General features: G+C 36.1%; 1 protein-coding gene across 8 annotated transcripts in view; it reads left to right on the forward strand.

The window, feature by feature from the left end:
- The window catches only part of fat3a (FAT atypical cadherin 3a), a 523,435-nt gene that overhangs the window by 449,054 nt on the left and 59,202 nt on the right, over positions 1 to 15,179 (forward strand). For all 8 annotated transcript variants that reach the window (XM_073923188.1, XM_017350986.3, XM_073923189.1 and 5 more), the window contains 5 exons: positions 4,449 to 4,682; positions 6,771 to 7,160; positions 10,512 to 10,726; positions 10,798 to 10,935; positions 13,377 to 13,520. In XM_073923188.1, the coding sequence (XP_073779289.1) occupies positions 4,449 to 4,682; positions 6,771 to 7,160; positions 10,512 to 10,726; positions 10,798 to 10,935; positions 13,377 to 13,520 (1,121 nt within the window). The remainder of the gene's footprint in view (positions 1 to 4,448; positions 4,683 to 6,770; positions 7,161 to 10,511; positions 10,727 to 10,797; positions 10,936 to 13,376; positions 13,521 to 15,179) is intronic.

The raw sequence follows: 15,179 nt of genomic DNA on the forward strand, positions 1-15,179 counted from the left end.
CACATGCATCAATGTTAATGTCCCCCAGACCATAATCTTTCAACATCTGCACCACATCAGGGGATGGGACATTTTCAGCGGGAAATGAATTGGGAACGTTACAAGAAGTTTTACTCAATCCCTGTGTGACAGTGAGATCTTCTACCGCCAGACAGGAGGAAACGTCGGCAAGTTTAGAGTTGCGACGAAGTGTCACTGGTGTTGGATTAGGGTTAAGTATTTTCATTGGCACCCATCGATCACCCCACATGGGTGTTATTACTCGCCCAACCAGAATGTTCTTAGGGGCTGAGCGTGCAGTGGTTGGCTCAACAATTACAGTGCTTCCTGGAGAAACAGGGACATTAGCTGGCATTTTACCCCAGACCAGATACTCGCGTCTGGGAAGAAGAGTAACTGCTTGACAGAGCTTCACAGTTCCCAGCTTGTCAGGCTGTTTGGGGCCACACCAGCGGGAGATACAGGTAAGAAGTTCAAGCAATTGCTCACATTCAGGATCTCTATTATCACAGGAGGCAAGTTTCCAGTAGTCTTCACTCGATTTCATCTTCTGCAGTATACATTTAATAACATTGCTTCCAATTATGAACTCGTCTTTTTGTCCAGGCACCACAAGAGTTGGGACGACAAACTTAAATCCATAGATGACAACTTCCAAATCATACATGCACTTTGGCTGCGTTGTTAGTCCACCACATCCAACCAGAACAACATTCTTGGGAATCTCTTGATGTGGAAGGAGACCACTAGCTTGCAGCTTGGCCTCACCCTCTTCACTGAGCGTGCAAGACATACTACCAGAGTCCAATAACCCCTTCAATATGTGCTGGCCACCAACTGTAACAGGAGCATAAAACAACTCACTCGCTCCATTCACTCTCTGTGACCCCACATATAAAACGGTTTTGTCTTCTGGTAATAACTTGCAGCAATTCATGAAAACATTTTGCGCATCTGCTGGATCTGTGAGGGAGTTTACATTAAATTTGCCCATGTTGCCCCTCTCGTCACATGGGCTGGTTAGTTTAACTGGGCAGTATCTGAGGGAGTCACAGGGTAGGCAGATTTAGGGCAGTCGCTTTTAAAATGGCCAGGGCTGAAACAGAGACGACACAGTCTGTGACGTCTACAATGCAAGTATGTGGTGTGTTCCTTTGACTTACAGACTCTACATGGGGGATTTAAGTCGTTCTTGAAGTCTGCAGCTTTGCCTGCGTGAACCTGACTGGGTGACGTTAAAGAGGCAGTACACAGTGATAGGACTCTATCCATCATGCCAACCATGTGTTGAAAGCTGGTGTCGGGAGAGAATGGAACAGCTTTGGGATTAAGAGAGACAGGGGGAAGAGACTGAGCAGGTGTGGGTGCAGGCTGACGAGGTGGACTGGACACACAATCATAGCTAGTTGAAACAGTGCACTGGCTACAAGCAGACAGAGACAATTTGTGATTCGCTCTGGATGAAACTCGTTTCAAATCTCTCTGATGATTATCCAGACGCTCCTGAACTTCAGCGGCAGTCCATTTCTCAGCCGGTTTGAACTGAAAAGACAGAGCAAGAGTTGGGTCTGGACAATGTGAAATGAACATCATGACAGCTTCAGCAGCAGGATCCTCAATGCTCTTATTACGTCTATGCAAGCACTCATCAGCAACATCTATGGCCTTGTTAAGGCGTATCCAGTAATCCATGGGACCTTCGTTCGCTCTTGGGACAGTATTATAAAAGTCAGCCATGGGCATATTTGAGTAAGCCAATTCACTAAAGTTGTGTTTTAATATGTCAAACACTGCACTTTGAAGTTTACTGGCACTCAGTTCAGGGCGGCTTCGCAGGGACACCTTAACAACGTCTCTCGCTCTGCCAGCTAGTCTGCTCATAATGAGATCACGAACTTCTGACTGTGTTTTGCACTCCATTCTGTTTAAATAGCTGCTCATCATATCTTCCCACTCATGGATGGTAAACGAATCACTTTTATCGCCTCTGAAGAATGGTGGAGGTGCAGTGTCTTTCTGAACTATAACTTTTAGGGTGGAAGCATCAATGCTCTGACTGGGTTGTTCTGACAGAAGACGATTAGGCTGCACTGGGCTGGGCTGGTGCACAAGATTAAGGCTAGCTGAAATACTTTCACCTATTTTCTGAGCCAAATCTGAAATTATACTACCTAAAGACTCAGGGGAAATAGCACGTTCAGCATCTGGGCGTGTGATAGGGGTGGAGCTAGCTGTTGGGCCTGCTGAAGCACCAATTGCTGAATCAATAGTATGCATACCGCCCAAACTCATATTAGCTAACCCCCTCCCTCTCCCATAACAACGAGGGTTTATTTCAGATACCTTCTCATCATGAAAATTGACAAGCCCACCACCCCTGCCCATTGGAAAGGTCACATTTGATGGCTTCACTGGACTAAAATCGTCTCTGTCATTATCCCCAAACATGTTTCAATTGTAAAATGCAAACACATAAAACATTAAGAATTATCACAAATTGAAACGCTACAAAATAGATTTACCGCAAAATTTACCATAAAAGATGGTCAAATTTGATATCAAACTCACTCAATCAAACGTTAAGATGGAAAAAGTGTTCAAAGGGAAAAAAGCTCTGTCACAAGAGTATAATATTTCCTCATTCAAAGTCAGTCAGACACATTGCTGATTTAAAACAGTAACATTCAATAATTTGTTTCTGCAAGGATAAAGGATATGATGCACTGAGGTCACTCAAGCGTCCCACGCAGTCCTCACACAGTCAATCGCGATTAAAAGGCAACGATGAACGACGATCAGCCAGTTTAGCGCGTCTCTGACGAAACAGTCTGCCCCGCGATGTCAAACGCTGTTCCACACACACACACGCGCGCGTGCGCGCGATCTCCTTATCGCGAGCGCGGAGCTGCTGCGAGCAATGGCGGTGAAGGAAAAACCCGGAGTGGATCGGCGATGCGGAGTCGTCACTCAACCACGGCGATCTGCGAAGAGCTGATCAGATGATCCGGAATGGTCACGGGCACCACGTGTAACCGGTTCTGCGTTGTGTTTTCTTTGCTTTATTAAGGAATAACCAGTCGGAGATCTGCAGTTGTGACGGCTCTTTACTCACTGAGAATAAATCAAAAAGCACAGCTTTTACAGTGTGTCTTCGCCCTTTACAGCTTTTCTCTCCCATGCATAGTCAGTGCAGAAAGGGAAGAGATGGAGAGAAAGATAGAATAAAACTCCAAACAATATTAACAAAGTGACAAAACATACCTGAGAATAAATCAAAAAGCACAGCTTTTACAGTGTGTCTTCGCCCTTTACAGCTTTTCTGTTAAAAGTAAAGTGCAATGCATTTAGCATTCACATGCTTCAGTTAGGCTAAAGTTAATCAAAACCTCAATTTAAGTGATAACACAAAAATAATGAAATATATGTGAAAATAAAGGTATAAATATTATTTAAACATGAAAACTAGCTATAAAAGTTATTTATAAAGTAAAGATGATTAAAGATTAATTGGAGCTTAGCAGACACCCACCTCTCCCATGCATAGTCAGTGCAGAAAGGGAAGAGGCGGGGCGCAAAACAGGAAATTAAACAGCGTGAGCTCCCTTAGAAATTTAAAGGAGAAGACACACACTAACAAACACCTCAGGTATACTTACTAACACATTAGATAAAACACATATTTTGTGTAATTCTATACTTAAAGCGAATTATAATTTTCATACCTGTTACATAAACGTTGACAAAATTTTTATTTTTGGGTGAACTATCCCTTTAATATACATATTTGTTTTTCCTACTATGGATGTCAATGGTTACAGGTTTTCAAAATTCTTTAAACTAACTTCTTTTGTTTTCAACTTAATAAAAAACAAACTCAAACTGGTATGCAATAAGTAAAGGGCTAGTAAACAATGACAGAATTTTCATTTTAGGGTGAACTATCCTTTTAACATACATATTTGTTTTTCCTACTATGGATGTCAATGGTTACAGGTTTTTAACTTTCTTCAAAATATAATTTTCAGTGTTCAACAGAACTTTAAAAAAAATGTAAAAAAAACTCAAACTGGTCGAGAACAAGTAAAGGCTTAGTAAATGATGACAGTATTTTCATTTGTTGGTGAACTATACATGTAACATGCATTTGTTTTTTCTACTATGGATGTCAATGGTTACAGGTTTTTAACATTCTTCAAAATATCGTTTTTGGTTTTTAACCGAACTTAAAAAAATTCAAACTGTTCTGGAACAAGTGAAGCCTTAGTAAATGATGACAGCATTTTCATTTTTGGTGAATTATACCTGTAACATACATATTTGTTTTTCCTACTATGGATGTCAATGGTTTCAGATTTTAACATTCTTCAAAATATCTTCTTTATTGTTCAACAGAACTAAAAGCCTAAAGAGTATTGTTGCTGTTTGCTGAAATGTGTTTTTCTCTGCAGGCGAGCTGAAGACAGCTGTGGCACTGGACCGTGAAAAGGTGTCTCGATACTCTCTGGTTGCTCGTGCGACGGATGGTGGGGGTTTGTGGTGTGAAGCTGAGGTTGTGGTGGATCTCCTGGACGTGAATGACAGTCCGCCGATGTTCAGCATGCCTCATTACACCACCAGCGTCTACGAGAACACCGCCACTAAAGCTCTGCTCACCCGCATACAAGCCATAGATCCTGATCTGGGTAAGAGCATGTCATTTTGACGACAGGTGAAGTGGAAGGTTTAAGTGTATAGATTCTGGTTAAAAAAAAAAAAAAAAAAAGTGAACTAACTTTGAACTGCTTATATGCAGTTTTGTTCAGCTAGAAAACATTGTAAAAAAACTTTCATATATGGTTTTCCATATTACCTCATTTTATTCAAAGTGTTTTTCTGTACATAAAACAACAATATGGCTTTAAAAAAATTATGCATAAATTTTGTATTTTGTTTTAATGCTACTGCTTGTATTCCAGCCCAACTAAAAGATAAGATTTTCTTCAGAAAGCACATCACTTGGGAAATATGAATAGAAAAAATTGAGGACTAGTATTTCAAAACAAATATTTTTGCTGTCAATTGTATTAATTTGATTTTAACATATAAATTTTTAGACAGTGCATTAATACCATATACCATACATAGCAGTGCAATATGGCTGTATATCGGCACTGGTGGGAGGTGTGCATCGGCTCAAGGCCACAGGCAGAGTGCCTTAGTGTCCCACTAGTGAAGATATACAGCCATTTATGCAACAGTTTGACGGCATAATCGTGTGTATGAAAAAGAAAATCAAACAATCTCAAAAATTCTTTTGTATGAGGAACTACTTTCTTCCACCATTGATTCACATGATTGATTATAACACATTGCTGCACATTGATTGCTGCTGATGTCAGAACAGCAGAAAACGTTGCTACATCACACACGTCAATTTAGAGCTAGTATTTGAATGATTCTTTAGCGTAATGTCTAAAGTGATGACAAAACAGATGATTTTGCTCACATTTTTAAGATTATAAGGCTAAACGACATGAAATGCCATCAGTCTACAGAGATTTCCCAGGATTTCTCTGAAAATGGGATTTTACAATAATTAACCCTGAAAAAGCCAAAGCAACCAGATTACTATGGTGTAAATATAGCACTACAATACGCAAAAGAGAGAGATTGACTTAGAATGTCACTTACCTGTTCCGTAAGGATTTCTTCAGCTCTAGTTTGAAACTTACACTGTGCAAATGCTGTTATTCTCCCCTAAGGGGTTATTATGCGGTCTCTGTCGCCATCTTGTGGCGGAACGTCTTTGCTCTGCTCAGTATGACAGGTTGATGGACGTCGATGTGCTAAATATTTAAAATAGGCACTATCCTTATACATAAACTGCTTGGTTAAAATCTAATTTTCACTTAAAAAAAGCCTCAAAAGTACATTATGTTGTCCAACAGCTGCAATATTTGTCAAACTGTAGTGTTTTTATTGATCAGTCTATGTGAGCGAAATAATACACAAGAGTGAAGAAGCTGCCAATCATATTCGAGAACTAGACAGAAGTGTTGTAAATATATTAATCATGATTAATCACATTCAAAATAAATGTTTGTTTTGACATAATAAATGTGTGTTATATATATATATATATATATATATATATATATATATATATATATATATATATATATATATATATATATATATATATATATATATATATATATATATATATATATATATATTATGTATACATGATACACACATATATAAACAAAACTATACGAGACAATATAGTAATGAGATTTTAAATCTAATTACTGTATATATACAGTAATTTATCTTATACATATAATCATATACATATATATTATATAATAATAATATAATAATAATAATAATAATAATATAATATATTAAAATATATATAAAGTATTATAATATAATATAATATAATAATTTATATAATATATAATATAAAAATAATATAATAATATAATGTAATGTATATAATATAATATATTATAATATAATATAATATAAAATAATATAATATAATATAATATAATATAATATAATATAATATAATATAATATAATATAATATAATATAATAGCACTTATAATATACATTTAACCACACATACACACAATAATGTATTTATTTATTCAGTTAAGCAATACAAATATTTCTTCTTATCAAATGTATTACAGTATTACCTTTTATAGTGGTAAACTCTAAATACTGAATCCTTTCAGTGTAGTTTATGGATATTAATACTGGCATATTTTGTGTTGCAGGTGTTAACCGTAAAGTGGTTTATTCCCTGGTGGATTCGGCCGATGGATTCTTCTCCATCGATAAATCCTCTGGGATTGTGGTTCTGGAGCGTTTGTTGGACCGTGAGATTCAGTCTTCATATCATATAGTGGTCCGAGCATCAGATCAAGGTGTTCCTGTCCGGCTCTCGTCCCTTGCAAACATCACCATCACAGTTCTGGACATTAATGACAACCCGCCGGTGTTTGAGCGGAGAGACTATCTGGCCACACTTCCAGAAGACGTTGCGGTCGGTACAGAAGTAGTCCAGGTGTATGCCGCCAGTAAAGATATCGGCACCAATGCTGATATTTACTACAATATCAGATCAGGAAACCAACAGGGTCATTTCACAATTAACGTCAACACAGGTGAGATGTCTAACAAGACATTAATAGACTCTTTATTACATTTCCAGGATTATCAGTAGCGGAAGTCGTCATAGTTAGGTAAACAGAGCGCAGTGAATGGAAGGGTACAACTAATAATTTTTTTTACAATCCCTAAGGCTGATAACGGCAGCCAGAAGAGACAATAAGTCAAATTTACTCTCCCGCCCATAGACGCTGCATTACAAACACCTCGCATAAGTGGTAATTATTTTTATGTGATGCAAAGATGATATAATGCGTACATAAATAAATATAAATATGCAAACATTTAAAAAAATCTAAATATTAAATGATGATGACTGTTAAACACATCATAACAGTCTTGTGAAAAGGGTCCATTCCTGTATGTGTTCTGTTTAGCTTATTCTAATGCTAAAGTGTGCTCTTTTCTGCAAAGTTTCAGGATTTATGAGTAATTTGCCTATGGAATTAATAGAAAGAACAATTGGACACAAAAAAACAGTCAGACTGCTTGCTCTACAAAATTTTGTTTATGCATAAAAATATGAATACAAATACACATCATAAACTCCAATCGCTTGCCCCAGGTGGGATTAATGAGTGGGATTAACCTGTTAGCCAGCACTCACTTTTGGAGATTTACACCTACCTTAATTTAAAGTTACAGTTATTGACCCCAGTGAGCTATAAACAAAAATAGGTATCATTGGAAAGATTTGAGCTTTACTTTAGTCCATCTAAAAGGTTTCATATATAAAACCCAACAGTCAACTGTATCAAATGAAATGAGTGTTGTTAACTTAAAAATTGACTAAAAGTAAATGCAACTCATTTGAAAAGAGTTCTCAACTCAGTCTTGAAGGTAATGGATTAATTCAATAACTCATTACTACAACTTAAATGAAGTAAGTTCACAGTACTCATATAGATTTTTTTTTACTCAAATGGTTTGTAGCAATCAGTTTCCTCAAACGGTTTGAGTTGCCTTTACTTATTGGGTTTTACAGTACTTAGTTGATTTGAGTTCTCTTCATTTATCGGGTTTTACTGTTCTCAAATTGCTTCGTTTACTCAAATGGATTAAGTTCACAGTACTCATTAGGATTAGTTTTTAAACTTAAATGGATTGTTGCAATCGGTTTCCTTAAATGGTTTGAGTTACCTGAGCTTTTTGAGTTTAACAGTGTACTAAACAGTATGTAAAGTTATACATTTTGAGAAAGAAAACTTGTACTGTGTTTAATATTTGTTTTTTCTTATACAAACACAATGTGCAAAACCAAGTGCAAAACAGTTCCCCAGTGCTGTAGTTTAAATATAGAATTTCAAATGTACAATCTAAAAATGAATGACTGTGTATGATTATGTATTTTTGATGTTTTTAATTGTAGGTTTTGTTTTCATTGTTGTATAGCTAAGGTAAAGTTGAAATAATAACTGATGATTCAGGGGTATAGTATTTAATTTTCTAAATAATCTTTCTTTCATTTAATGTTTTTTTTTATTATTGTGGGTAAATGGAGGTGATATTTCTTATATTGAATATTATCTAAATATGGAAACAATATGGCTTTGTTTTTAATGATTGAATAATGACATAAATGTGATTGATGATGTAAAAAGAGGGTGGATAGATGCTTAAAATAACCAAAGAGGTTCAAATCGAACATTTAATTCTGCCTAGTAAACCTAATCCACTTGTTAAGTGTGACGTCACCCGAAGCGGCTTCCGGGTCCAAGCGATCTATTCAACTGTATGGAGAGACTCAGTGGTAATTAAAAACGTTTACAAAGTGATTTAATATTTTCGAAAATCGCGATCGCAATATTTATGCCCATGCCTATTATCCGAAAGCCATTCATTTTTTTATAAATTGTAAAAATTTTTGTTTTTGTGATGCAACAAGCCCAGAGATTGTTGTGTACATTATGACTTTATATAAAATTAACTTTAATGTGTGATATAAATTAAATGTGATCATAAACAAATAATTTCTCAACTCAAATGAGTGGCAGCTTGGACCCGGAAACAGTATTACATACGTTACCAACTTGTCATCCCTTAACAAGCAATTTAGATTGTGTCAAAGCAACTTAGCATAGAAATTCTAGATGTGTATGCTTTAATTCAACTTTAATGACAAAAGAAAACATTGAAGTTAAATGAAAGGGATAGTCCAGCCAATAGTTCTTCTGCTAAACACAAAGAAAAATGTCAGTATCCCAACTGATACTCTCCACCTATTGCCAAATAAATACCATGGCACACTGTAAACAAGAAAAAAAAAAGTTAACTCGATTGAGAATTGTGAGGCAACTTGCTGCACAGCTTTTTTAGTCGACTCAACTTAAAATGAGTCAAATGCAGTTATTGTGTTAAAGTTGAGTCAACTCAAAAAATCTCTGCAGCAAGTTGCCTTACACTTTTAAAATGCAGTAAATAGATGGCCACATCTGTTTTTAGCCAATTTAATCTTTCAGTGTGATTTTTTTTTTTCATGCTGCTTATGGCCAGAAAAAAATAAATTCAGATAATAGAAATGATCATATAAATAATTTGAATGTGCCTAGCTGAACACTTAAATCTTTAAATGCTTACCTAGAATACCTACTGTATAATATAATGCCATAAATTTAACATTTTGCTGCCTTATTATATTTGTAATACTTACTTGAATAAAATATATCTTATAGATTACCTTACAGTCTACATCAGGCGTGACCAACTCTGTTCCTGGAGATCGACCTTCTTGCAGATTTCAGTTGCAACACATATCAAACACACCTGCCTGTAATTATCAAGTGCTGTTCAGGTCCTAATTAATTGGTTCAGGTGTGTTTGATCAGGGTTGGAGCTGAACTTTGCAGGTCGATCTCCAGGAACATGGTTGAGCACCACTGGTCTACATGAACCAGAAGCTTTTTTTTGTTTTGTTTTGTTTTTTGTGACGCAGTTTCTAGAGAAATAGAATATTAGAAAACAGTGGGCGTGGCTTGTTTTTTCTACTGCATGCTGATTGGTTCTAGTAAAGTAGGGATTTAATTTAGAAAGGTCTGAAAATGGGCTTAGAAGAGTTATTATAACTGAGCGCTGTCAAAACTGTCAATTGGAGGGGCGTGGTTAAGTATGTAAGCCACACCCAATACCTCAGACTGACATAATCTGAGAATTTAACTGAAAACAAACAGGAAGGGCATTTTCAGATTTCCATTTTTGAATACGAAGGCAAACTTTAGTTTTCTTTATGACATGCACAGATGAAATGTTCACCACAAAACTAGACATGTGAGCTAACAAAACCAATATGGTTAGTTTTGATTTCATGTGTACTTTAAGGTTGACCATTTTTACCATTGTGCTGTGTACAGGTGCCATCTCTGTATCTCGAGCGCTGGACTTCGAGTCCTGCAAGGATTATTTCCTGACGGTGGAGGCCACGGATGGGGGGACTCCTCCGCTTAGCGCTGTTACCATGGTGAACATCAACCTGACAGACGTCAATGACAACGCCCCCATATTCAGCCGTGACGCCTACAGCGTGTCCATTAGCGAGGATGCAAACATAGGAGACACTGTGGTCAAGGTGAGCAGTCGTGACATTATTAAGTCTTACTTCATGTCTCTGAGGTCTGCATTATAGTGCGGTCTGTTCAGGTGATGGCGGAGGATGTGGACAGCTACGTCAATGGTGACATCCTGTATTCCATCATCAGCGGAGACCGAGAAAACCAGTTCTTCATTGAGCCAATCACAGGACAGATCAAAGTCAACAAGCAGCTGGATCGAGAAACGGTGAGGACCACCATTCCCCCTAAATCCCACAAAGACTTTATCTGAAATGACACAGATCCAGGAACAGCCCAAATCTTTCACAGACACACTCATAAAAACCTTTAATAAGATTTCTCATGCTGTTTCATTTCATTTGAAAGATTCTCAATGTGTCTTAGATTAAGATAATGCTTTTACAACTGTGAAACACTTCATAAAAGATAAAAAAAAAGCCTGGAGAGGTGAGTTTGGAGTTATCTGTAGTGAAGCATGTGCTCCCTTTTTAACACAGAGATATGCCCTATTACATTTTTGAGAATTAGAATTTATTTGTAGTTTAATGAGTAAAAATATACTACATGTATTATTTATTTATTTTTGCATAATTCATATAATGTTGCTGCTTAAAAAAATGCTTAAACCAGTTTAAGCTGGTTGGTTGGTTTTAGTTAGTCAACTAGGCTATTTTAAGAGGGGTTTTAGCCACTTCCCATAAGGTCTTTGCTGATAAAACAGCAAATAAAAGCAGATAGGCCAGCCTCCTTGTTGGCGGCCACACATGAAAAAATTACTATAGTAATTTATAGTAAATACTATTTTTAAACTATACTATAGTACTTAAACTAACCTGCTGTGGCAATTCCATAGTTGCTGTAATAACACACAATCCGTAATATAAATGAATACTGTAGTGTATTTATTACAGTTTATCAGTTCACTAAAGTTAAAACTTCACTATGCCGCAGCATTTATAAACAAAATGTTGTAAATACTGTAATATATCAAGTTTAATACACTTTACATAGTATATATCAATAACACTGTAGTATTTACTATAATATTTGAAGGCCTAGTTGGTTTTAGCTAAACATATCTGGTTTTGACTGGTCTCTCAACCCGGCGAAGCTTGTTTTACAGGTTTAGACTGGCTGGTTTTAGTTGGTTTTGGCTGGTTAAGGCCAGAACATATCTGATTTTGGCTGGTCTCCCACCCTGGCAAAGCTGGTCAAGCTGGATTTAGCTGGTAATTCCATCAGGTCGACCAGCCTGACCAGCTAAGACTAACCTGGAAGTAGTCAAACCCCCTAAAACTTTTTTTTTTTCCAAGAGTGTTAAGGCATTTTAAATAGGTAATAGTTAGAAACATGCTAGCATCCTTCTTAAACACAAATATGCTTTAAATGATTGTTAATCTACATAAACAATGTATTGTAAATGTGTTAACACATGCTAGCAATGTGCTAACACGTGCTAGCAATGTGTTAAGCATGCTAGCAACAGTCTACTCTAAAAGCTGGTAGCTATGAGTTAAGCATGCAATAAACATTGTATAAATCATGCTGACAATGTGCTAGCAACATGCTAAAACAAACTTTAAGGTTAGGCTTAAAGTTTGTCTACATACTTTACTATCTAGCCCAGTTGATATCCAGCAGTAAGTGTATGGCAAGATGGTTTTATGTTCAGTATAAATATTAATAATAAACCCATTTAAAAACCCTAACCTCTTTTAAATACTTGTTTATTAAAAACATTAAGTGAACTGAATATAAATGAATGTGTGTTAATTTGGCTAGTAGGGCAAGCAGTTGTAATACTGCAGCCACTAGATGGAGCTAAAGCTACATTACATACAGACCGAGTTTCCTTTTCACTCTCAAGTCAATTAGCGTAATGAAGTCATTGTTGTCTTCAGCCTAAAGAGTCGGTTTAATTATATTCCACTAAAAGGGGTCAAATAATTTCATGGCTCTTTTGAAATACGCCTTGAATGTAAGATGTATGCGCACTCTTTTAACTTTTGAATGTAAATCCTCTCCAAAGTACTTTAATTGTAACTAAGCTGCAAAAAAAAAAAAAAAAAACAGGGGAAATGATAGTTAATTTAGGAAATGAATCCCTTCTAAGTTTATAAGTGGAGTTTAGGGGGATAGAAAATATGCTGTAAAAGTCTAAAATACAGTCCCATTAATAAAAAGAAAAAGGTAGCAAAATGAGTTGCACATTTCTAAACATAGTAGTTTTATTAACTCATTTCTAATAACTTATTTATTTTATCTTTGCCATGATGACAGCACATTATATTTTTGACTAGACATTTTTCAAGGTACTAGTATTCAGCTTAAAGTGACACTTAAAGGCTTAATTAGGTTAATTAGGCAAGTTATGATAATTAGGCAAGTCATTGTATAACAGAGGTTTGTTCAGTAGACAATCAAAAACAAATATTGCTTAATGGGGATAATAATAATTACCTTAAAATGGCTTTACAAATATTAGAAACTGCTTTTATACTAGCCGAAATAAAACAAATAAGACTTTCTCCAGAAGGAAAAAATATTATACAGGAGGGCGAATAATTCTGACTTCAACTATAGATGTGTGTTTATCTCTCTTTACTCTGTACTCATCAGTGATTCTGCATGTTTTAAACTCCTCTCGCTGTGTTTGTGTGTGTGTAGATGGCTGGTTACTCATTGTCTGTGAGAGCTCTGGACAGCGGGACTCCTGCCATGTCCTCAACCGTTCTGGTCAACATCGACATCTCAGATGTCAACGACAACCCACCCACATTCACGCCGGCCAATCACACTGCAGTTATACAGGTATGCTAATGAGCGATGTATTAGTCTATTGATAAAATACTGTATGATCCGAACTGTATGAATTTAAATGGATGGTTCAAACCAACGTAGAAATGTCATCCAAAATGTAGATGACATTAATTTTCAATAGAACGTAGAAAAAAAACATAATAGCTAAAATAGATTTATAAAAGTCTATAGAAACGGACGTTTTGAGAGTCAAAAAAACATACACAGGCAACACAATGAATACATACATTACATACACAGCAAAACAGTTGGTTTGGGCAAATTAATTAAATGTTTTGAACACAGTATAGTTCATTTTAAGAAAGATTAAAAATATTTTGGCACAGTAAACATGTCAGGCTAAATAATTTAAATAAATCACTGAATTCTGCTGTCTTCATTAGCTTCAAAAACACAGATTTCTTTACAACTTGAAAAGGCATCTTTGGATATCCCTTTCTTTTCTGTGGATATTAAGTAAATATGGGGTGCATCCAAACCATCATTTGCCAACTAAGGTTGCAAGTTCCGTCGTTACAAACATAGTTTGTTGATTTGCCGTTTCCCAAATCCATCGTTCCAACGAAGATTCGCAAACTGCGTCGCAAACTTAAGCACTGGCAACTACAGCTCTGGAGCTGTAGCTTGAAACAGTTTCTTGGTGTGTTCTATTCCCACTTATTCCCCTATGCCCTATTCATTTAGAACAGGGGTTCCCAAACTTTTTAGCACGCGACCCCTAAAATAACAATGCCAGTGACTCGCGACCCCCAATATCCTCTGAGGTGGTTATAAATACAGAAAACTTGCATGCAATGGTGCGTGCACACACCAATAGACCCAAGTCTATTGTTCGTTTAATTTTTTTTATGTATGTCAGTGCGGTAAATGGGCCAGAAAGTTTACCCTGGTGTTATAAAATCAATCTGCTGCATCTGACGCTATTGCTGTCTTTAATATAATGTAATTACCCCAGGGGTCGCAATCCAATAGAACTAGTAAATAAGCTACTATAGTAACTATAAACGACTGTTTTTTTCTCTTCAGTTGGTTATGGATAAAATATGGTAATTCTTATGGCCTAATAATAATAAGTAGATTTTTGGAAATCACCAGGCAACTCCTCTTCATTGTTCCACGACCCCTCTTCATTGTTTTGCGACCCCTCAAGGGGTCCCGACCCCCACTTTGAGAACCACTGATTTAGAACATTCTAAGATTCAAAGTTGGAATTTATAAAAATAAAAAAAGCATTAAAGTCATCCCAACAGGTAACCCAATGATGGGTCATTTTGGCACCAACCTGCTGTTGGGTTATTTTGTTTTGTTAAGGTTAACCCATCAATTTGGGTTACAAAAATAACTAATTTATTGGGTTATTTTTCCAAAAAGTGGCTTAACCACTGTATAATAGTAAATAATAATATTAATTATTATTATTATTATTATTATTGGGTTGATGTCTCTGCTAGGTCTTAAAGGCTAGAATGACGGCTGAATAGCTCAAACTTGTGCATCATTTCCTCAAAAAAAAGGAAAAGAAAACTGGAAATGATCACATTGGTAGAGAGTGCTGGTAAAACGGATATTAAAAAACACGATACAGAGAGGTAATGTGATTAAAAACAACAACAATATTATTGATTTAGAGCTTGAATAAATTTTATAATG

Source organism: Danio rerio, chromosome 15 (assembly GCF_049306965.1).
Source record: "Danio rerio strain Tuebingen ecotype United States chromosome 15, GRCz12tu, whole genome shotgun sequence".
Lineage (NCBI taxonomy): Eukaryota > Metazoa > Chordata > Actinopteri > Cypriniformes > Danionidae > Danio > Danio rerio.